The sequence below is a fragment of the Vipera ursinii genome (assembly GCF_947247035.1).
Source record: "Vipera ursinii genome assembly, chromosome: 1".
In the NCBI taxonomy this organism is placed as follows: Eukaryota; Metazoa; Chordata; class Lepidosauria; order Squamata; family Viperidae; genus Vipera; species Vipera ursinii.
The window spans coordinates 116,658,350-116,683,913 of record NC_139512.1 but is presented as its reverse complement, the minus strand read 5'-3'; the positions used below and the strand labels follow the sequence as shown (position 1 = coordinate 116,683,913).

The following is a 25,564-nucleotide window of genomic DNA, read 5'->3' as shown; positions in this document are numbered from 1 at the left end:
TGTCTGGTTTAAAACTAGGACTGTGCTCAAATCATACAAATATCTATTTTTAAGTTAATAAATAGCAGTTTAAATTCTTGGAGAACGTGTGATCAGTCAGAATCCTCAGTGGGACCAACGGAAATGTTGAGATAATCAGCAAGTTTTTAATTTTCCAAGAGTCCTTGTCAAAATAAATAGAATGCAAAATGCTGGCTAGGAGAAAACTGGAATAGTGTAGAAGCCATAAAAACCTGCTCTGATGACCATCTTCAGATGGAGTACAGAAAAGGTGACAAGTTCATTGAGTTATGCTTTCCTGCCAGATGCTATGTTGGTTTCAGGTTACCAGCAGTTATGCTTGGACAAAGTCACACAGTAGGTAATTTGATCACCCAAGTTTGAAAAAAATAAAACCTAAAAGTTATCTAGGTCTGACTCAAACCCTAAATAAAAAAAGTTGTACTAGACCAGGGGTCAGCAACCTGAAACAGTGAAAGAGCCACTCGGAACCGGTTCCCTCACAAAAGGAAAAACTGGGAGCCGCAAAAAATGTGTGCACATGCGCGTACATGCACGCATGCACAGAACAGGGTTTGACTGAAGAGTGGAACCAAGGTGAGATATGCACCTACCCTGCATATTTGAATTGATTGGTTGAACTTTTTTAGTCCCACTTTTTTTTTGGACTGCACATAGCAGAGGACTGGGGGCCACAGGAGATGGTTGAAAGAGCCGCATGTGGCTCCGGAGCCGCGGGTTGCAGACCTGTGTACTAGACCATATTTCTTAGTTTGTTGAATCAGTCAGATTAGCTGGCTTGTTCAGACATTGCACTAAACCATAAACCATGTTACAAATGGTGACTGGATTTGCTCAGCCTTCTAAGTTAAAACCAAACAGCCTACATTGGGTTTAGAACAATGTGTTCAGTCTCACTGAACAGAAGTTTGAAAAAGCATGGGCTACATTAATGAAGTGCAGAGAGATGATATGCTTGTGTATGAGGCTCAAAGCACATCTTCCAAATATTTTTTCAAGTGTTCCTAGCTGCACTTTCAAATTTTGGATGATCTCAAGTAACTATAATTTAACATTTTGATGCTGCTTTAGAATATTCAGAATATTCCATGCTTTATTTCAGTAGTTATTAACAACTCTATAATATAGATCAGTGAGTAAAATATTGAATATACAATTAGTTCTTTAGAAAGCAGTCTGTTTCCCAGAGGCAGGCTGAAGTTCTTGGTAGACCCTACAGACTAGAATATGTTATCCTGACTAGGTCAGCCTATTATATTTATTTCTGGGGAATACTTGAAAAAAGGAAGTCCACACCATAAAGTTTGAAATCATCCATTTTCTCTATTAGCAGCCCCCACAAATTGTTGTTAAGCTATAGATCCCAGTATCCTCCAATAGTCATATGCACGGATGTCAAACTAGCTGCGTCATGTGACGTGTCTCAACGTATCATGACGTTCTTGCATTGCCGGAGCTTGGGTGGGCGGGGCCTCCGTATGATGCAACTGGCCAATGGGCCGGCAGTTTGACACCCCTGGTCATATGGCTCAGGTTACTAGAATTTACGTTATGGAAAAAGCCTGACAATAGGCTATGTTCATATGATTAAGCGTATAAACCAGAAAGCTTGATTAATAAGCATGCATAACACCATTTTAAGACCTGCATGTGACTTTTAAACTAAGCCTAATGGCTTTGTGAACCAAAGAGTTAATATGATTCAAGAATGAGATGTTACTTCTTGGTCAACCTTGGTGAGTGTGAGCCCCAGTTTTAATCTATAAACTGAAAGCAAGGCCAAAATATTAAAATGTGTGCAATAATGCTGAGATTTTGCATAAAATTACAAAAAGGTTGCACAAATTAAAACTCCTGCTAGATGAAAAGGATGTGGGGGGGGGCACCGACACCTGAAAGCTCTATCAGGCCTTAATAGATATGTTTTAACAAGAATTGATAACACAGCTGCTGTTATTGTTGCTACAACTCCTTCAATATTGGAAAGTTATATCATTCCTTTAAAATATATATAGGAGCCTTGGTGGAGCAGTGGGCTAATGCCTCCTTAAGTAACACCAGCTGCCTGCAATTAGTGCAGGTTTGCATCCCACCAGGCTCAAGGTTGACTCAGCCTTCCATCCTTCCGAGGTCGGTAAAATGAGGACCCAGATTGTTGGGGGCAATTAAGCTGACTTTGTAATAATGCCGCTTGGGGTGTGTGTGAAAGTCCTAATAAGCAGGCATATACTGTACATAGAATGAAGGCTACTGCTAAGCTTGTAAGCCGCCCTGAGTCTTCGGAGAAGGGCGGGATATAAATGGAATTTTTAAAAAAATCCATAAGAGAATAGCTGTTCATTATTTTTCATATGAGGTATTTAAGATTAAAAAGGTATGGAAAACGCAAGGAAAAGAAGCATGGCTGATTTTACCCAAGTGGTTTAATGGGATAAACTACCTGATACCCTTACTGAATATAAACAGAATGCTATAAATCGAAAAGAACGGGAGATTTTTTTTGTTAGTCTGTTTAGAAGTCATACTTCCCTGTTCATGGAACAGCATAAAGAAGGGAAAGGTTTCTACATAAAAAGATTTGCTATTCAGCTGAAAGTTGGTCAACCTTTTTTCCTTCGATCCATCACCTTTCTATTTATGTCACTTTAAACTTTGTGCTCCAAATGTGCAATGTAAGAAAGAAAGAAGAAAAAAAAACTGACAAGAGATGGGGGTGGGGAGAGGAAATGGGATGGAGACAGGAAGGGAAGTCAGGAAAAGAAGAAATGGGTTCTGAGCCCAGGACATAGCAAGCAAAATATTTATAGTCTGTCTCACTGAAACAATAAGGGGATATGAATAGCAGAGAATCCCATTCTGGATGAGAAGTGACTTAAGATAGTAAGAAAGCTTTTTAAATGCCTGTGTCTTCCTTTAGGAGCTCAGTAAATCCGATACAGTTAAAACATCTGATGACAAACAAGCCATAATCCAGCCATATTGTTCACAGCAAGGAAACATTCTGTCTCTTAGCCGTCTTAAATTATAATATGAACCCTTGCCATTGCCATGCTGGTGGAGATAACAGGAATTTAATTATCTGCCTTTCCTCTGAGCTTCTGTCAGCAACCATGGGAATCCAGATGGGCTCGATTCTGTCTCTTCACTTTCCCAGTCGAAACACCTTAATTACAGGTAGTCCTTGACTTACGGCCATAATTGAGCCCAGAATTTATGTTGCAAAGTGAGACACTTGTTAAGTGAGTTTTGTCCCATTTTACCACTTTTCTTATCGCACTTAAGTGAATCGCTGCAGTGATAAAATTAGTAACATGGTTGTTAAATGAATCTGGTTTGCCCACTGACTTTGCTTGTCAAAAGGTCGCAAATGATGATCTCGTGACCCCAGAACACTGCAACCGTCATAAATATGAACCAGTTGTCAAGCATCCGAATGTAAATCACATGATCACGGGGATGCTGCAACGGTCATAGGTGTGAAAAATGGTCATAAGTCACTTTTTCCAGTGCCATTGTAACTTTGAACTGTCAGTAAATGAACTGTTTGTAAGTTGAGGACTACCTGTTATTACATGAGACACTAAATAGGTCAACTTCATGTTAAGTATTTTACTGGGAGAACCCAGCCAGTACAGTGTGCAAAGCCATGACTACCTAAGCAACTATAAGATCACAGACACTGGATTTTTCCAAATCTTATGGATGTAATTAATTTAAGGATAACAGATGAATGGTAAATCAAATTCAGTTCAGTATCTGCCTTTGGTGAGCGCCAAACACTAGGTGCTTTGTTTTGCGTTGCATATCAGAGGTGAAAAATGGATGAAACGTTTGAAATGGACAACAGGGCCCTTGACCTGACCTGACCTCATCTTCTTTCTGAGCAGCCTCTAAATAATGGCTTTTTTTCAGCTTTTAATATTATCAGGCATGCAGCAAGGCCAGCAGTTTTACGTCAACAGAAAACCTGCATATTATAATCCTTAATGGTTTAGGACAGTGATGCAGCTGTACTTCTTAACAATTACAGAATAAAGGAACATGCTATTTGTGCAAGATGGAAATGGATTGCTGGTTAAATTTAATTATATTGACCAGAGATGGTCACTTTCTGTTAAGCAATCAAAAATATGTTTGAATAGTTGAAGTTTTGCATACAGTGCATACAGGCAGTTTCTTCCGTGACATTCTGCTAGCCACCTTAGTGCACGAGAATTATTTCAAAATGGAGAGTTAAATATACTATTAGTGTTGTCCAAAACCTGCACCAGCTTATGGAAAAAAGTTTGATAATCACTGCCAACAGGAAAAGAGCTTGAAAACTTTTCCAAATTGATGCCTTTATATCCTCTCATAGACTACCACAATGTATGTGGTTTGCAAACCATACTGGTGGAATGTCTGGAGCTTTTTTGTTTACTTATGATAGCATTCTTAGTATAAATTGAATACTGTACGTAAGGTTGTGTGAATGGGGGCATAAAAGGTATTATTTCATACGAAGCTGCTTTAATACTAATGTAAACGTTATGTAGAAAAGATGCCCCTGGATGAACTAGTTTATTTTATTTATTTTTTATTTTATTTATTTTTATTCCATTTATATCCCGCCCTTCTCCGAAGACTCAGGGCGGCTTACAAGCTTAGCAATAGCCTTCATTCTATGTATATGCCTGCTTGTTAGGGCTTTCACACACACACCCCAAGCAGCATTATTACAAAGTCAGCTTAATTGCCCCCAACAATCTGGGTCCTCATTTTACCTACCTTGGAAGGATGGAAGGCTGAGTCAACCTTGAGCCTGGTGGGACGCGAACCTGCACTAATTGCAGGCAGCTGGTGTTACTTAAGGAGGCATTAGCCCACTGCTCCACCAAAGCTCTATTTTCCACTGAGAAATCCATTGACCCTGATGGCTAGCAATATCATGCTTCCATATGGTCATATCTGACATACATCTGTGACGCTATTTCTCATATTTCATCTGGAAATCCCTGCAGAGATTCTAGCATGAACCCTGCAGGAAATTCTGTGGACTAAATCCACAAGACCAAAGGCAGAAACCGTTAACTAGAACACCTAAATCTATGCAGCATTTTTCAAAAATGCCCCTGGAAGGAAAAAACTAACACTGATCATACTACTACTAATACTATTACTATTCAATAGCATTCAAATTATAAATCTTTAAAGATTTATAATTAATTATACTTTTTATAATTAATAAGATTTATTAAGTTATGAGTTAGAAGTGTCCAAATGGAGAAAACAATATTCTTTAGATATGTAAAATTGAGACTTTGTGGGTAAATACAGCTGCTAACTATAATACTGGCTGTAATGATGGATGGAAATATAAGCCCAGATCATTGCATTTAAGTTTGACATAATTGCTTGGGATTTGCCATTAGCTTTAGATTGAAAAATGAAGATGTAGACTCTGAAATTACCCACATAATCTCATAGGTTGAATAGGGGACTACCATTCCCATCCTGACAACTATTTGGTTGGCACTGCAATTGATCATCTGGATGCTACAGGATCCCTGCTAATGTGTTATTAACACTTCAACCTAATTCCATTTAAAAATAACCTGTTATTTCAGTGTCTAGCACAAGATGTTAAGAGAATCACCTTAGCAGATATTTTCTATTTAAACCCAGAAATTTGGGCTGCTGCTGCTAGCCTTTCTTCTTTTCTAGAGACGACCTTTTTTTCCTCTCACCACTAATTTGTCTGTTTGCATTCCCTAAATGCAGAGCAAGATGTACTTGCAGTTAAGTTTAGCACGTACAGCAGTGGCCTCTGCTGACTGAAATTAACAGTTACAGGCAAAACCTGCAATTCAGAAATTGCATACAGAAGTAAGCAATGAGATGGATGCTACAGTATGGAACTCCACCCCATCTTCAATTAAAATTAAGGACAAAATAGAAACAAGTCATCTCTCAGCTATATTTTTTTCCTAAATTTAACAGATGAAGAATGCCAATATATAGGAACCAAAGTTCAGAATTCTTCATTGCAGTCATCAAGCTGGTTGATTCCAAGTCAGACTGAATAGAAGCATCTTTTTAAAAACCATATATAAGAAACCTGTTTGTATCCTTATATAAGACAGGTAGGATCAACAGAGCATGCCCTATTTCCAACAGTACTATGTATTCCCAGTTTAGGAGCTCAAACATTGTTGAGAGGAAAAAACAAAATTTCATAAAATGTACAAATACATTTTGAAGTTGGTTAGCATGCATACACTAAGGTGTGGTTTCTTGTGTAATGTAATACATCAAGTTCCTCATTATATTGTGACTAAGGAATTACATTCCTGGTTAAAAATCCAGGAAACACAAAGGAAAGTCTGTGTGAAAAGACAGTATATACAAATGCACATTTTAAAAAATGTGTCTATCACATGTACTTACCATCAATTCCTTGGCTGATTCAGCCACAAGAGTTGTGTCTAACACCGTGCTACTCTTGAATTAACCACACATTGTTTATTTGTGCATCTATCCATGCATCCGTCTATAGTGTTGGCTGTTTATTTAAAGAATCAAGCACCTGTTCATTAAGTACTTTATTGAATAAATATTATGAATAAACAATCAGGTGTTTAATCAAACTAAAACTCAGCAAAGCTCTTCTTCGTAAAGTGGAACCCACAAGGCCTAGTTCTTTTGCCAACATTAGCCCAGAGAAGGATTACTCAAAGATAATGGAATTTGCAAAAAGAAAACAACTTGCAATATGATGTACCCCAGGGTCAGGTCATAACCAGCTAGTCAGCCACACCTCCATCTAGTGTGCTCAAATCTATTTAGCAGAGTTCCTTCGATGTTAAGACTCCAGTGGGTTAGGACGCTGAGCTTGTCGATCAGATGGTCGGCAGTTTGGCAGGTCGAATCCCGAGTGCCGCGTAACAGGGTGAGCGCCTGTTACTTGTCCCAGCTTCTGCCAACCTAGCAGTTTGAAAGCAGGTAAAAATGCAAGTAGAAAAATAGGGACCACTACGGTGGGAAGGTAACAGTGTTCCGTGAGCCTTTGGCGTCTAGTCATGCCGGCCACATGACCACGGAGACATCCTCGGACAAGCGCTGGCTCTTCGGCTTTGAAAGGGAGATGACTAGCACGCATGTGCAGGGGAACCTTTACTTTTACCTTTAAAACACTTGGGTTTTGGGAAGACTGCTTAAATGTCCTTACAGTGAAAGTGAAATATCTTTTGGCTACCCAAGATTCTTGGAGAATGAGTCTGCTTAGCCATGAAGTGCCTCCCTGCAGTGAATCTGAGTCCACCAGACTTCCAGCCAGGACCCAAATTATTCCTCCAACCTTATTTACTGCAAAGTAGAACAAGCCAAGATCTAGTGGCATCGAGGTGCCTTTCACCTATTAAGTTTTTTTTCTTCCCTAGATGTATGAGTGGTTTTTAAGTCATAGGTGTGCATAACTGAAGATGATGCCTGAGAAATTGTACTTTTGCGTCGACATGTGCGTACATGGGAGAAGAGAGGGACTGGTTATGTGGGTGTGTAAGCACATTGACATCAGCACGTGCAGGTGTAGGTGCCCTCAGGCTTCAAGAAGCGTCATTTCCCAAGAACAGGAAACAAGTATGCAATTTGATTGAAAGGGTAACAGTTCTTGTTATGTACTTCTACATCCTTCAAATGCCTGCAAGAGGTATGTCAATCTCCTCCCAAATCAAACATTCACTATGCTGAAAGCTTTCAGGGAATCCAAACACATTCCTCCTAAATTCCCAACAAACAAACAGTCTGCTCCTGTGCTTTAAAGTAAGAAATAAGAAATCTCGAAGAGCATACCATTTCATCCACAAAAGGGAAAACCTCCCTCCACCAGCATTTTGCTATAGCCTTGTAGGCTGCCCAGCTCTAGACTATGTTGCCAAGTAACAAGGTTGGCTCTGGAGACAGATCAGAGGATTACATTTAAGCAAATACGACAGCAGGGCCTTCGTAGCCATAAAACCTTTATTTATTTCAAGTGACCGAGGGGGAAACAATCCTTTCCTCTTTGTCTGAAATGCAATATATGGCAGCAGAGAGAGCGCGAAAGCCTCACTTTCTTGTCTTGCCTCCCTATCTTAGTGTGAAAGAAAAGGGGCTAGTGCCAAGCATTTTGATTATACAAAAAAAGATTTCATAAATTTATATGGAGCACAAGAAGGGGGGGGGGAAAGAAATGGAAAATATAATGGCAAAGAGAATCGACCGCCGTATGCATGAGTGAGTGAATGTGATACAAAGTGCATAAATGTGCTTCGTCCTCCCTCTTCCCTCAAATCCCTTCCCTCCCCTAAATCCCTCCAAGATGTTAAATGGGAACTCCGTCTCTAACCCATAAAATGCTGACCGGAACATCTGATGTTAAGGCCCCAGAAGTAGGACAGCATATCTGCAACAACAACAACAACAACAACAAAAATGACAAGAATTACAAAAATTGGCAGGGCCGTCTGCTGAAGCACTCGATCCCACCTACAGAATTGGGGTTAGTCACTCGAGTCTAGTTCATGGGCAAATGGTTTAGTCTCCCCTGCAAACCAGCACACTCCTTGGGACAATTTAATTGTATGTAGCCAGGTGACTTTTTTCAACTCTTTTCAGTTATGCATTGTGTCAGATCCCCTGTGCAGTGCATTTGGGACAAGGGCTTCTATGGGAAAAAGACTCTGCAACAAAATAATTTAAATCAAGGGCTAGTGATTTTTTCAGCCTCTGCTACCCAAACACCACCTCAAAATATTTTAGCGCAAAACCAATTAGCTCTAACTCAGACATGTCAAATTCGTGACGTCATGTGATGTCGTGCAACGTATGGGAGCTTTTTCGCCATTGCCGGCAATGGGGTGGGCATGGTTTCCTGGTGACGTATCCGGCCTGCGGGCCAGCAGTTTGACACCTCTTCTCTAACTGAAATTATGGCATCTTGTGAGCTCTTGGCATTCCCATTCAAGATTCAGTGGAAATTTGATAATATTTTATTCCTAGTATTGCTACTATTACTACTACTACCACTATTACACTGGGTGCTTTGGCAGGAACTGACTTAACTGGACAAACCGCTAGCATGAAAATTCAGTTAAAAGCGAGTCAATCAAAGAAGGAGGGCAAGTAAAATACAGGGTGATTTATCAGGCTACTCTACACTGGGGGACATTATTCATGCATTTGCATGGTAGGGAACGATAATATAATAACTGCATGGCATGGGTCCGGGATACCTCGGGGACCACCTGCTGCCGGCGTCAACTCCCCTCCGCCCTGTGCGTTCCCACAGAGAGGGCCTCCTCAGGGTGCCGCCAGTCAGGGAATGCCGACTGGTGACCCCCAGGGGGAGAGCCTTCTCTGTGGGCGCTCCGGCATTATGGAACCAACTGCCGGTGGAGCTCCGGATGGCACCAGACCTCCGAACTTTCCGTCGTGACCTGAAGACCCACCTATTCGAAATAGCTGGTCTGGCCTGACAGGGATGGGTTTTAATAGTTGTTTTAGACTTGTTCACTGTTTTTAACTGGGCATGATTTTAATCTTTTTTTTAATTTTTGTATTGTCTTTTTTATATATGCCCTGTGAACCGCCCTGAGTCCCCACCAAGAAGGGCGGTATATAAATTAAATTAAATAAATAAATAAATAAATAAATAAATAAATGTGTGTGTGTGTGTGTGTGTGTGTGTGTGTGTGTGTCTGACATATACACACAAGAATGCTGATTCTTGCAGAACTATTTCCAAGCACGTTTCCTTTGGGTCACATCATATGATGAGCTCCAGGATTGTGTTTTTTGTTTTTTTTTACCCAGGCTATTCACAAAGAAAAATCACAAAGAGGGTCTGTAAATGTCACCATGGCTCAATTCTGTCAAGATATGGATACTGGTATCTGGCTGCTGGTAAAAGAAAAACTTAGGCTATTCCATTGTGCCTAACTGCAGAGACTCAAACAAGTAAGAGCAAGAACATAATGAATCCAGAGAATAATATATCTATTTAGGATGCAAGAGTGCCATCTTAGGCTCAGCTGCAATGCATCTAAAATAATATATTAATGTAGTCTTCCCCCCACCCCCGCTCAAGCAATTCTAAGAAAAAAATCTGTCCTCTAGTGATGCTGGGGCTTCCATCGGAACAAAAAGTTGAGAGAAATATATAAGAAGCCCAATTTCACAGCACTGTTTTAGTAAAAGCCAAAGGAGAACATAGACAGTGCAAATGTTTTGCCCAGAAAGTTATCTATGATCTTCAAAGAAATGGGATGAGCCCAGTGAGAGCAAAGACATTAACCCAATTCACATTGCTACATTGTATCAGAGGATGCAAATATTCCCCCAGAATCAATTCATTAAAAAAAAACCTGTAATCTCAACTATGGAATGCTAATGAAAACTTTTTGACACTGCAAATGTATCTCAAGTCAGAATGTGAGGAAGCACATGGAAGAGATCATTTAGGATTTATGGATAATGACAATTCAGAAATCTAACAGATACTCTTGTGATTCTTCCAAATTTGTCAGCTATGAAAAATGTTGGGAGTTTTAGTGCCTGATCTTTCTTAGGGACAGCAGTTCCAGGTCTTAAAGCAGCCATAAGCATTTTGCTGTGGGAACCCTGGGCCAGCTGCCAAATTCCACAAACATTATTTGCAGCTGCAGAACCAAAATGCCCAAGTGTGCAGTATGGAGCATATTTAATATGATTCCACTACACAACTGCAGGCTCAAATGCGTTCTTGGGAAGCCAGATTCAAATCTCCTTCCGAGACAAAATACTTGCCTGAAGATTGGCTGGATCTCAGCTTTTCTTCTTTTTCAGCTTCAGAACCTGCAGCCAGTTGGGTGAGGAGGTTTCTGATCTGAAAATCAGAAAATAGTTTTTTTTTTAAAAAAAAAAGAAGAATGGAAAATACAAGGGCCAAAATGCGAATGTAATGTTGAATTAATTACATTCTAAAACTTTAGAGCCCATCAAAGAATGAAGAACTTGATTCATGGGCAGCAGCTAAAGAGATTCTTTTACTCTGGTGGAAAGATTCTATGCCTTCTGACTTAAAATCCTAGATAGAAGATACCACCTAGTTAAAATTAATTTGTTTAGGACTTAAACACTGTCATACAGTATATTTGCTTCCCCGCCTCCCCTTCTGTTCATTTGTGTGTGATTCTCAAGAGACTGGCTGGACAAGTCCCTACAGTTTTTTTGGCAAGATTTCACTGAAATCTGAAAAATCTTGCCAAGAAAGGTTGTCGCTGCCTCCTTCTTGGGCTGAGAGGAAGTGACCGGTCCACAGTCTCCCGGGTGGCTTTGTGCCTAAGGTGGAACTAGAACTCGCCATCCTCCCAGTCTCTAGCCTGATGCCTTAACCACTAGACTAGGCCAAACTGGCTCTCACATCTGGTTTAGTTATATGCTATTTTTAATTATAATTTTCAATAAATTTTCCAGTTTATTTCATTTTTCTCTCTGCATTATTATTTTTATTTCCCCCCCCCCTTGGTTATTATATTTTTCTCTTCCATTATTGATGGAAAATAAAAAATGAACACAAAAGTAATAGTGTGGCTCTGTGGCATACAATACGAAAAATGATTTTATGGTTTGGAAGCAAGCTTGAGCACGTGTGGATTTTCCTTTTCACCCAACATAAATGCACAAATGGACCCTCCATTCCATTCCACTCTACCCTACCCTTCTCCTCTCTTCAGAAAATAGTTTTCAAATGTTGACCAAGTAGCCAAGGAGAACCTCTAGAAAGAACATTCAGTATGTCGACTATGCAGACATTGCAGTATAGACTGAACAAAAAATTTGGTAACACTTATATTTATTTCTTTTCCACTTTTGTTTACTAAAGCGTACTGAAGGGACTTATAATAAAGCCCAGTATAACAATAGAAACCACAAACAGAAATCAACAAAATAAATCAAAGCAACAACTTAATGAAAAACTAGATTTGTGAATGCTCTCTAAAGCAATCTCCCTCCTGAAAGGCAGACAACGAAGAAACCAAACACGCCCTTTGAGGGCTCCTCTGCACACTTGTTTTTTGTGCCTCCAATCAGTGTTGACTCCTGGCAATTGCCTGGACAAATTCTTGCAGTTTTCTTGGCAAGGGTTTTCAGAAGTGGTTTGCCATGGCCTCCTCCTTCCTAGAGCTGAAGAGAATGGTGATACACTGGCTTTGCGCCCAAGGCAGGACTAGAACTTACTGTTCTGTACCAGCCTGCTACCGGCCCTGCAGAAAAGGCAGGGACAACCCCTTTACAAACGGCAAGAGGCTGGAATTACGCCTGCCAAATTTATTCACATAAAACAGAGCAAGACAAGACACCAACCATAAAACATGAGCTAAGAAGCAGGAACAATCCAAGCGGTTGCCTTCAGCAAAGCAGCCCTCCCACACATTCCCCTTAAATACAGTTCAGGGCGTGGCCTCTCTGTGCCTCCTTCCGAGGTGCCCCATTGCCTTCCTCTGTTTACTCCTGACTGACTGCCTCCTGCGTCGGGCGTCCTTGAACAGGGCCAGCTGTGGGTCATCTTCATCCACGCTGTCAGGCTCACACAGCTGGGTCTGCATCGTGACCAGATGAGAGGGGCCTTGCTGGGGGATCTCATCAAGCTGTCCAATCCCCTCAGCAAGCTCTTCAACACCCCCCTCCTCCTCCTCTGAGTCGTCCGACCCAACTGCCGAACCCACAGGCTGACCCTGAATCACAACACTTACGTTATCCTGGTTTCTCAACTGGTACCTTAAACGCGATATGGTTCTGCACATTAGTGGCCCACAAACTACTTCGCAAGGACAGAAACAAACCAAATCAACCTCAACCAGCTCTCCATAAAGGCAAAAACTGCCTGTCTCATCTTTCTCTGCATCAAAAGCATGTTTTCTGATTTCTCCCGAAAGAAGTGCAGTTGAGTTGTCAACCCGCTTTGCTTCAGTTCACTGTGGATAAATGCCATCACTTTCATTTTGCTACAGCAGAAACACCAACCTCCCTATAGTCACTGATTCTCCTCACTATGCCTATTTCATCCTGATCTGCTAGCCTGACAGCTCTCTCCTGAAAGCACCTTCCTTTGCTGGTGTTTTTATACTTGCTGTTTGTTTGGTCAGTGGACTTGCAAAATGGTGACTCTCTAATTTGTTTATTTCCTTTGTTTCATTGGTTCACCAAAGGACCAGTGAAACGACAACAGTTCTGCCATTTTCCCCTCCTAGAACAAGTGACAGGAAGTACAAAAACTGGAAAAGGAGAATCATTAGATAAAAGTTTAGAAGGGAAAGGTAGATGGAAAAAGATAAATGAAAGACAAGCTTATAAAGCAAAATGGCTGCTAGATTCTAGAAAATAAGAAAAATAATTTTAACGGATTAGATCTGTGCTATGCAACAAGTAATCTGGAATCACCACTGTTACGTACTACAGATTTCACAACAGCCTTGGATTTTCAACAGAAGGGCTGTCCAAATGGCAAATCCCTAAATCCTGAACTTTGGCACTATGCTAAAGATACTGACAGGCCTCTCAAAGGCTTATAACTTACAAAGAAGAATTTCTAAAGGGTGAGTGCAGTGAGGAAAACGTATCACAGGAAGGTGCAGGGCTGGAAACGATTGGGTGGATCTATGTTTTATATTCAAAGCTTAATCCCTGAAAACTAAAGTCCAGGAGGTATTATTTCAGCATGGGTGGCAGGAGAACAGTAAGAGAAAGAGTGCTGTGTGAACAGCTTCTTTGATGCCAGTTCTTTGACGCCAAAGTGACATCAAGAAGATTTACTTCAGCCTTCTTCCCCCAAGGCAAGAAAAGCAGAGGAGAAGGGAACATGGTCTCTTCTCGCCTGCCTGCCCTCTTGCCTGGTACATGAGAAGCAGGGCAAGAGAAAGGGAAGGAAGGGGGGGGAGAAAAATGGTTCCTCGCTCCCAGTGTTGCGATCACTGTATGGGATGACTCTGCGAGGTGGGAGAACTGACAGTGGAAGCACAGGTCTCTTCTGCTAATAAGCCAGATAAAAGGAAACGTTCTTGCCTCTTTCCCTCTGGGCTTTCTTTTTTGGTGCTGAGGCAGCAAAGAAGTTGGTGGTGCTCTTTAATCTGGCAGCTTTCTGCCAGCACCCATATTGGAGAGTGGCAGTTAGTGAGAAATGCTTCTAGACAGGAAAACACACCCAATCTTCCTTGGGCTCTCTGACAAACCGAAGAATACTGAGAGGAGCTGAGGCAGAACCTCTGAGGAAGTTAAGATGGGAGAACACGATTCTAAAAAAATACATATAATGCCCAATAGGAATATATGTATTTTTATTTTTTTTAGAATGACATTCTCCGTCTGAACTTTCTCAGAGGTTCGCTTGTGCCACAGAGCTCCTCTCAGTATTCTCAATCAAGGCATTACATATTTAGTTTTACATGTGTTAACGGCAGCTAGGATACTATATGCACAACATTGGAAAAAATGAAGAAACCCCTACAGAGAGAAATATAATTTAAAAAAAATACTGGAATGTGCAGAAATGGATAGGTTAATGTTTAAAATTAAAGAAAAAGAAGAAACTGAATACTCTATGACATGGGAGTTGTTTTACCAATGGTTAGCTGACAGAAACAGAAGTTAGAAAGTTGGAAATATGATTAAAATGTGGATTATATGAGGAAGATCTATAGCAGATTAGTAAATGTTTTGTTATACAATTAATGTCAATGCAGAAAACACTATTTTTAACAATATGATTGCTATTTCCCAGTATATGATTGTATTTTGATAAGATTACAATGAATGTGATGATTATTATATTCTAATATTTTTATACCTAGACAACACACTGTTCAATACAGAAATGGAATTTTTGATATAATAACAATAAAAATAAAAATATATAAAAAATACATATAATGTTCCATTCTGTCACAGCACTTTCATCACAAACTGTCACAGAATTTTTGGGCAAAAAACAAGCAACTGCAGAATTTGTGCAGATTTAAAAGGAATAAACCTATATGAAGCTATTGGATATAAAACTATCCGTCTCAACAAGCAGCCTTCAAAACACCTGAAACTAAGCAATAATAATTGGACAGGTATTTCAAATGTGCAATAAATTCAGCATTCCAGGGATTTCATTACATTCTGAGCACCTTGATCTCCCCTTTTCCCACCTGCCATTTGGGAGCTCATTCCTACTTCATAAGACTATTTCCAAGATCTGTTTTTATTTCTGTGTGTGGTTCTTTTGTTAAAACAGGGATTTCTCAGAATCATTAAAGATGTGCATATAGTACAGCTTCGGATATAAAACCAAACAGAAGTTGACAAACTGATCAGAAGAATTACCCAATATATCTACGGGACACAATTAAACCTCTGCACCAATTTTGCTAAACTGAGGAAAGGACAGTCTAATTTAAAAAAAAAAACGTTACGGTGGTTTTTTACATACATAGTAAAAACAATAAGAGGCTTCCAACCTTCATCACATTGAGTATAAGCTAACATACTATTTTTTGACTCTCTTCTAAAGTTACAAATAGAAAAAATTCTTCTCCCCAAAGCCTAACTATTATCTATCTATATGTTGCCCAGAAATCTTTTTTATGTCAGAAGTTAACATAAAATATAAAAAAAAATAGTTTATCTCTGGTCCAATAGTCTAAGTTTATATTCTTTCTTTTTGCTCTGCACAATCTTTAAATCATTCCTATGGCATTAGGAATGTAGGATTTAATGTTTCATCATTCTCTAGAATTTAAAAGAAGTCTTCAAAGCTTTCACCAGCCTATTTTGTAAATCCCATAGCATTGAGGCAAAGGATTTCTTATTGCAACTGTTCCAGAAAAGATCCTTTTCTTCTCATAAAGAGGCACCGTCCAGAATTTCTTGTTGTGGCTGTTCCATATCCAGATCCTTTTCTTGATTTATCTTTTGTATTCGCATTCTGCTCATGTGAATTTTGTTGTCTTCCATACTCTCAAACTCTATAATGTCTATGTTAGGTAAAAGTTGTTGTTTTTTCTCATTGTCTTCTAAAAGATGTTAGTTATTAATATTTCAGCCCATGTAAAAAAAAATATGATAAGAAAAAGTTATAGCCAGCTTAGTCATTTTACCTCTTTTCTGCCTGGTCTTTTAATTCCCTCTGGTATCCATCTGCAATCTTCAGCAAGCCTCAGTTCTTAACAGGGATTTCGTTCCATTTCAGTTGTTCCCCATGAGCATATTATTTGATTATATACTTGTTTTTTTTCAAATCTTACAACAAAAATGATGAATATTCCAAATCTCTTATGTCTCCTTCAACTCCTGGCACTTAAACCCATGGAAGACTGCTGTTTTACAGTCTCCTCAGGGAAACTGCCATTCAGAGCACTTGTGGGTGATCTCCCAATGTCTTTGGACAAATTCAAAGATCTGGTCCACTCGCCAGTGGCCATCATCTCTGCTTGTTTGCAGAGATGTCTTCTGTCAGCCAGGACTCACACTAGAAGCCTTCTCAATCTAAATTTCTAAAGACCTTTTTTTTTCCAGGTTGCTCAGTGCATTTCATTGTGACATTCCATATAGAACCAGAGCAGGATAAAGTAGAACCAGAGTATGGATAAGTTAAATCATCATCATCCAAAGCTATTTTGTCTTCCAGAAGGCCCTCAAACTCAGAACAATAATTAACAATATTCCTAGAAATATGGCATTGTTGACACATTGCACCACTATGAATATGCTTCTGGCCTTGAACTAACAGCAAAACATTGCAAAGCTTAAGCAAAGAATTCCAGATTGAACTTATTCAAATTTTTACGAGCTGAGAAACTATAAGAAAAAGATCCTGGAAACACACATAGCTCACAAATGCCACAGAGATTCCAAGTTAATATAATGTGATACCCTTACCACCAGTAGTTCTCAAAAGTAGGTTCAAAAAGATCCCCTTTGCCGTTGCAGTAGGGCTGGCACTAAGTCATAGACTCAAATCTTACCCTAGGGTGAAATCTTAAGATTTCCATGCCTGGCAGAGTCCTATCTGGCAGAGTCCTACGTTGATCACCTGCTATCACACAAGGATCCTAGAATAGTGACGCCAAATGTGCTTCTATAGCCTCCAGGATTCCTTTACCTGCAATTCTCCAGCCCCTTCCTGTACAACCAAACCTACCCTGAGGGTTTCTCTGGCTTGGGTGGCAGCACCAGAGGCTTCCCACTAGTGCTGCCCATCTTGCATGATTTTGAACGCTGTACAGCAGCCTCCTTTGCTTCACCCTGTTCCCCTTCCTCAGCCGAGCGGTTTCTCCCTCGCAATTTAGCCTAGGGATCAAGAGCAAAAGAATTACAAGCAGGCCCCAGCAAAGCTCCAAGCCTTTGCTAACACGCTATCCCATACTTCCCCTTCCAGTTCTTCATTATCCTCCTCTTACTTTCATTACACCTTAACAGGTTTAGGAGATCAGAGGCTTGGGTCCCTGTTATACCTTAATCTCCCAATCCCAATCAAGGTGAACTTGATTTCACCTTAGGATGATCTTAACAATCCAGTTTCCAATCTGACAATATATTCTAATTTCTTCTGTTTTATCCTCCACTCCTTTTACAGCTTACCTTCAAAGCTGAAGGACTGAGGCCCGGGAAGAGGGCTACCTTTACCCCCTTGGACAATGGAGAGCTTCGTGACTTCTTGCTCTTTGACTCCTCGTGGACTTCTTCATCAGAGACTGCAGAAACTAACTGGTGCTCTGGGGAGGGGCGAGGAGAGAAAAATCCACAAAAATTAATGCACAAACGAAGCATAAAACCAAAATAATGGCAGGCAACTTGGAAAAATTTTGGAGCCTATAGTAAAATGCTCCAAGGGAGTTGTCTGAAACTGTGAATACTTAAACGTTTTATCCCTCACCTCCAATTCTCCTCTATTTTTAGATTTTATTTATTTATTTATTTATTTATTTATTTATTGGCTATTTCTAGATCATTAGGCAAGAGACCTGCCTTCATGGACTCCTTCAAATATCAAGTACAGCAATGGCATTGGAAAAGAACAGATTTCAGAACTTCAGTAAATCATTATTAATGCACTATGATTGGTAAGTCCTGACTTAGGCAAAGTACAGGTGATGCCTTCTTTTGGAAACAGGTAAATACATAACTAACATTTAACTGTAATAGTAAGTGGGAATGATCTTGGGAGAAAGGAGGAAGAGCTGCACGCTAGGCAAAGGTCATATAAGAGGTAGCCAAGCCTACAGAGGGAATGAGGGTGTGGCAAACATCTCAGAAGGCACCTCTCTAGTTTCTTGAACTGTAAAAGCAGTGGGGGGGGCAGCGAAAGAGATGCACTTTTAGACTTGCAAGATTATGTTAAAGAAACCTTAAAATAAAGAAAGGGCTTGTACTTCTTGATGTGCTTCATCTCTGGACTATCTCACAAGGATGACATTAACATACACAATAGCTTCAAGAAACATGCTGCACAAATGACAGAACCAAGCCAAGCATATAGACATAACACTGGTAACGAAAATCAGTAATTCATCCCCAGAACAGCCTGGTGGCATTTTACCTGTAGAATCTCTGAACATCCAGCTGTTCCTATCATTCTCTAACACAGTACCTCCTGCTCGGGTGATTGGGGCTCGATGACCCCGCTTGCGCCCCAAACTTGCACGGTCCCGATGTGCACTATTATCAAGAACTTCCGTATCCTGCAAGCATAAAGAAGTAAAAATAGGACATATTCGTAAGATGGTGTTATTTAGGATTTAATTACTACATTACTACTACTATCATAATTCCCACATTGCTGCACCAATGTTACCATAGAGCCTTCTTAACTTTCAAGTCGCCACTCCTGGTAGTACTTGCCTCCAAGAAGGTGAAATTCTCTCTTGTTAATGCTTCAGCTCCCTCCAAAGCACAATCGTCCTGGGAAATGGGTTGTGTGGCTTGACTTTCACTTTCCTTTTCAGGTGGCTGCCTCCCATTTCCACTGTTCAGCTGGCTGATGCCACCATCTGTGTCAGATAAGACCTCTCCTACATCCTCCAGTGGAAATGGAGATGGCCTAATCTTTTCAGCAGCCGGCACCAGCTCACTGGGCAAGTTATTCAGCTTCCTTTTTTCTTCCAAATGGCAGCTATGGAAGGAGGCAGGCCTCTTCTGCTGGGCCTCTGGTCTGTTTGCACTTTTGGAAACCATTCCTTCCAACAGGCAGCTGGGACTGGACAGGCGCTGACTATGGCATTTTCTGCTTCAGTTTGAGATAGAGAGACAAAATAGAATTCTTAACAAGGTTTCATTTCATTTAGTTTGCTGTACTTGCTTCTCTGTCATCAGCGTGCCCCAAGTTCAGCTGCTCCCTTTTTTAAAAAAATGTTTTCTCAATGTAAGAGTAATGAAAATGTATGTACGACTAAGCTGCACAGTCCAAGGGAAAGGGAGGACTTTCCAGATATAATAAAGAGATATACTGAAGTGGACAAGAGAGGATTCAAACATATGCTTATCAATAACAAAAGCAGAATAAGCATATTGAAGATGAATCATTACAAAAATCATGAATCTTTTATAAGGTTGTACCACTTCAAAAATGCAGGTAAGAGGCTTCCGGTTTGCCAAGTCAGCCAACATAGACGTCTGGAGGACGGCTCTCATCTTCCACATCCAGTTTCGCATCGCTGGGGGGGTGTCCTAAAAGGGCCGAAGAGTCACCCTGCAGGGGTGACCAGAAAGAAGGGGCTTTTGCAGAAACGCGGGGGAGCCGCAACCCCCGTTAGTGCCTGCATTCCATTCATACCGGCGGACGAAAGACTGGCCATAGTAGTATGGCCAGTTACTAGGCTGCAGACAGCCAAAGTCAAACTTACCATCAGGCAACATTAAAGCAGCGTGGAAGAGACGGGGGTAAGATTCTTCTCTTATACCTTAATCATCTTCTTTTCAGCTAAATAAGCTGCTAAGTACCTTCCCCCCTGTGGAGAGGGAGGGGGGAATTCAATCCTCCCTTCAAATAAGCGGTGAGCAAGCCCAGGAGTGTTTTAAAAAAAACATTGAAAAAAGAAACAGACTAAAAGAAAAGAATTTTCAAAATACTTGGAGAACACCCAGTGGCTAAACCTGAAATTGCAATCTGACTTTCTCTTTTAAACAAATCAAGAAAATATTTAAGAAAAACAAGATAAGATTAACCTTGAACACCACATGTGAAACTTCACTATGGAAGAGTTTCACAAACAAATCTATGCTATGTGGGAAATAGCTTACCAAACTTATCAGTTCCTTTCTTCAGCTGGCGATGAAATAAGAGCTTTTGGGAAAGAACTAGAAAACATCTTGAAGAAACAGACTCAAACTGTGACTAAAACTAATATTTTATTGGGACAGAACTTAACAGAAGAAATTGAACAATTAAATACATTGGCAGAAGAATTAAATATTCAACAAATACAGACTTTTGAAGATTATAATGGAAAAAAGGTGGAAAAAAATCTATTCAGACCAGGACAATTATATCAAGAGGCGAAAATAAGGAGAAGATTTGGTGCTGTTAACAGACTCCTCAATCCTTCAAAAGTGGCCACTTCAATATGATATAACAACACAAGAATGCTTTGATGATCCTGAGGCAAAGAAGCGAAAAATGACATGGCAAAGGAAGAAAGCAAGAATAAGATTGAAAAAATATGGACATTCTTAAGAGGCCTGAAATAGATAATACCAAAATAGGCAGGATCGTACTTGGATTACGAGAGATTGTTTTGATGAGTAGATAAAAATACTAATTAAAAAAAATAAAAATAAAACACAAATGTATGAATACTAACTTTGAAAAATTGAGTTCCTTAAATGATATGGATTAAGATGTATATATGTTAAAAATGATAGAATGTAACTAATATACTTGGATGTAGTGACATGAGCGGATGTATTAAATGTTGAAACGGAAGAAATTTTGGTTAATTTTTAATATGTGGAAACTATAAATGAGAAACAAGAATATTATATTGTCCTCTTTCTCCTCCTTGCAATTGGTATTCTAATGACTACTATTCTAATATTGTACTACTAATATTGATATGGAAATGAGATAAATAAGAAGTGTATTACATTACTAGGTATTAGAGAAATTTGTGTAAAGGGAAAGGGGGTTATTTAGCAATATGAAAATGAGAAATTTTAAACGTTTAATTTTAATATCAATGTAAAATTAAAGTTAGAAAAATATATAAGGTGTTTGATGTTTTAAAGATGGAATGTTAAAATATAAAATATACTAAAGTATTGATAAATATAAGAAAACTATTAAATGACTGATGTATAGCAATGAGAAATATGTTAATTTAGATAAGAGATAGTATGTATTAAAGGAAAAACAAATTGGAGATTTGTAATAATATGTATTTGTCTGAAATGGAACTATTGTAACCCAGACACCACATTGCCTTTTAAAGATACTATTGTAATATTGGAAAACTAATTAAAAAAATGCAGGTAAGATTCAAAAAATCCAAGACAACTAAATATTACACAGAAAGCAGAAGAAAATAAAAATTTATACTTCATTTTACCCTCAAGCAAAATATAATAGTGACTTTAGAAGCGTGACTTCCACAGTGAACTATAATTACAATATCAACCCTTTATATGTAGTTTGTAACTACATATCACAAGCTTGCAATATGCTGGCTTAAAGTCTTCTTAACTATTTTTTTCCAGAACAGCCAAACAATAGATACTGATACTCTGTATCAAGCATAGAATTGTTAAGTCCCTACACTATTCAATGGGGCTGCAATCCTAGTCTTCAACTTTACTGGATTTCCAAATGGCCAATTATAAGAAGCACTGGTCTAATGGTGATAGCATACAATATTCAGGCCCATTCTAAGCAAGGAGAAAGTGAAAATGCTGTATTTAAACAAAAGGCAGAATTCAGTAAGCCTTAATTAAGGAGTTAGAATAAAGTTTGCAGTGCAGATATATTCCTACACTTTAGAATTTTTTTAGTCAGATACTGTAATAATATGGAAAATGGAAGTCAGGCTGCACAAATCTTAAAGATGAAAAGGAAAAGAAATGAAAGACAAGGATTTTTTTTCCAGAGAATTTTTTATATTGAATGAATTACTATCATCTTTAACCATGAAAAGTTTTTGAAGACTCTTGAGGTTTTTTAAATGTTCAAATACCAAACAAAGAGATTTTCAACATGTATAGCAATTTATGCAACTACAGTTAGCACTGTCCACCTAGCAGCTTGAAAGGATGAACATGCGCAAGTAGATAAACAGGAACCACTCTGGTGAGAAGGTAACAGTGTTCCGTGCACCTTTAGCATATAGTCATGCTGGCCACATGACCGTGGAAATTGTCTTCAGACAATGCTGGCTCCCTCAGCCAAGAAACGGAGATGAGCACCATGCTCTAGAGTCAGACACAATTGACAGGGAAACCTTTACATTTTACCTTTAGTTAGCACTACATGTATCAGAAGTTGTATTCTCTACTTATGGAAGATTCTTTGTGTCCTATGCTTGTAAGACATTTTATGAAGGGAGCCTTACAATACAAAATCCAGGAACCCACACTTCTTGTGAGCTGCTCAGAGTTATTTAAGATGGGCAGCCATCTTTTAAATAAATAAAATAAAATAAAAAATGTGTCCATTGTCTGATGGCTAATTGATTCCATTCTTTATATCATGGGTCTTCAAACTCAGCCCTTTTATGACTCACGGACTTCAACTCCCAGAATTCCTCACCAAGGCATGCTGGCTGAGGAATTCTGGGAGTTGAAGTCCATGAGTCATAAAAAGGCCGAGTTTGAAGACCCTTGCTTTATATAGTGTTTGCCATAATACTCCTCTAACAGCAGGTCTAATAACAAACTGAAAGCCCATCTGATTTCAGGTGTGCCACATTAAATTTGGCATAATATGTAAAGTAGCTGTTCAGGATTCTCTTTCTGAAGGTTATTATGCTCTTAATCTGATTATACAAAATTGGACATCGCTCTCCTAAAAAGTCTCAAGAATAGGGGAAACATATTTTTTTGGGCAGATTAGAATTAAAGTCTCTCTCTTCACCCTTACTCGCTTCCCTCATCATTTTATTCTGAAAATAATTTCCTCTTGAGCAGTTTTCCTTTAACTGTTAAGATTGTATTATGCATATGGAACAGTATACGCCACCTGTTAATAAGACAGGAAAAACTGGTTATGATTTCTTGGAAATACAATCTGGAGGGTAATTGAGAGGGGAGGACTGATATAATTAACAGAGTGAACTTTGACACGTTTAAATTAAGCTGCCAAAATATACCTCTCAATATAGCACAATTTGAAAATATCTTACCAATCCCGACTTTGAGTTGGAAAGAGGAGCAGGATGGCCTTAACAATATACAGAAGTCTTCTTCTTCCCTACCTATTCAAACCAATTCAGCAAGTACTTCTCCTGAATAAATCTTTAAGCATCATAAGTATCATGAGCTACATGGTGGCAATTTTCAACTATTTAAAATTGATTAACATTTCCTCTCCAATATCTTAGAAATACATGGAGAACATGATTTGATGACATCGAGAAATGTGCTGCATTTTTACTGCTATATAGATGTCTTTATAAAATTATGCAGAAGCACTTTCTCATATGCTCTTCCTTTCATAATGTGAGGGCATTATGGAAGAATAAGCCAAGAATCTATATGCCTTATTCCTTGAAATGAGATGAATTCCTCTAACAGTAGGATACAGGGAAAAATCGATTATAAGTCACAGAAAATGGGGTAGAAACATGAATGGTACATACAGTATGCAAGCAGAAAATGGGCCCAATGTTAGTGCAAGACTGAGAAAAAGAGAATGACAGAGTTAAAAATAGCGGGCTATAATTCTGCATTCCTGTCAAGCTAACTTGTTTTCAAAAATGTTATTTCTTCAGTAAAAGCAATAGTCATGGTTCTAGAATTGAGAATCTCCATAGGGTAGTTCTGTTCCACTACTCTGGCAAAAGCCAAAATTGTTCCGTATTTCTTACCATCCCGATTATTTCTCCCTTTGGATATGTTACCGCAGAACAACCTACTAAATATAAAATGGACAACTCCTCAGGATAGGTGAGAAATTCCTACTGCAACATTACTCCACAGCTGCTCTAAATCTTCAGCCATACTTAACCTCCATCAAGGTCCAGGGATTCAACAAGGAAAGATATATTAAGGTCATATCAGGTTCAATGAACATTTACATTAGCTATGAGTCCTTGCAATACACTGCTTGTTGTCATCAGTCTCGCAACATTACATTATACATTTTTTTACTGGAAGCCATGTGACACTTCATGTCGAGTAGCCTAAGTAGCAGTAGATCAAAACTGGAATGTGAGGAAGGGTGCTAATGAAACTAATCACTGAGAAGCTGTCATGTAAGATGATCTATGATCAGGAAAATAGGAAAGTCAATAATAGTCAAAATATATGTATTAAAAAGAAATAATGTCATGATCTGCTTAAGAGAATGGATTCTGAGATTCCTAGGTGTTACTAATACCTTATACATTTTGAGAAGAATTTATACACTTGCTAGTAGAATGCAGAGGAAATTTGACACTATTAGCCAGAAATTACTGATTAATATTGCTTTTGAACTATGATCCATCAACTTTAAGAATCAAAATTCAAGCATTGTGGAAAATGGAAAAATATCAGCAAGATCAAGGTGAGATATGGGTCTTATTGTAGGTAAAATATGCTGAGAAGAGATAAAAATGAACAAGAATACATTACAGGGGGAAAATGGATATTATCTTGCATTCACCTCAGAGAATACAAGAACGAGACAGGAGAGATCACCTTCAGAGAGAAAAAGTTGGCTGATATTGTGCAAAAAAGACTAGACCCAGCAGATACAGACAGCTAAACTCAAGCATTGAATGTAATTTAAGTCCCCTTGCCATCCCTTTTGCTGAATATGGCAGCTACCCAAGACAAAACAGTACAATTCATGAACTACTGATCATACTACAGCAAATAGAACAGTTCTTGCAGAAAATCTAAGACTAACTTTACATTTACATTTGGAGCAACTCAAACTGACATCTGTGTATTCATTTTGCAGCAAACTTGGTATTCTGCTACATTTTCTCAAGTAGAAAATCAGAGAAATATTAACCGTAACTACTAAATCTACAATTGGGGCTTTTGGCCAGATTACATAGAATGCCAGAAAACACAGCTTCAAGACTCATTAGATACCATTATTTCTCTATGCTTGCCTCTCTCCACATTAACAAAGAGGATATATATTAGCTTTCCACTTGTGGTTATCCAATCACTCTTACATCCTCGTTTTATTATTTAATGGACAATTTATGCATTTTAAACATCAGTTCCCAATGACCCTAGCTAGCAATTGTAGTTTAACAACAAGTGAAAAATACAAGTTATTTCCCACTTGGCTTAAAACAACATTCCTCAGCCTACACATTAATCAGAGATGTGGCCTTCAATTTCTAGAGTTTCAATTCATCAG

The 25,564-nt window shown here is 38.9% G+C and overlaps 1 protein-coding gene across 5 annotated transcripts in view; it reads right to left on the bottom strand.

The window, feature by feature from the left end:
* TNKS1BP1 (tankyrase 1 binding protein 1) overlaps window positions 1–25,564 on the bottom strand; it is a 53,393-nt gene that overhangs the window by 8,468 nt on the left and 19,361 nt on the right. For 2 of the 5 annotated variants that reach the window (XM_083356690.1, XM_083356694.1), the window contains exons 7-12: window positions 18,901–19,285; window positions 18,599–18,740; window positions 17,641–17,774; window positions 17,201–17,349; window positions 10,825–10,903; window positions 8,006–8,443 (exon numbers count right to left, since the gene is read on the bottom strand). In XM_083356690.1, the coding sequence (XP_083212816.1) occupies window positions 10,843–10,903; window positions 17,201–17,349; window positions 17,641–17,774; window positions 18,599–18,740; window positions 18,901–19,285 (871 nt within the window). In that variant the 3' untranslated portion in view covers window positions 8,006–8,443; window positions 10,825–10,842. Of the gene's footprint in view, window positions 1–8,005; window positions 8,444–10,824; window positions 10,904–17,200; window positions 17,350–17,640; window positions 17,775–18,598; window positions 18,741–18,900; window positions 19,286–19,622; window positions 22,459–25,564 lie in introns of those variants that run through there. The other 3 variants (XM_083356692.1, XM_083356691.1, XM_083356693.1) reach the window with 3 other exon arrangements.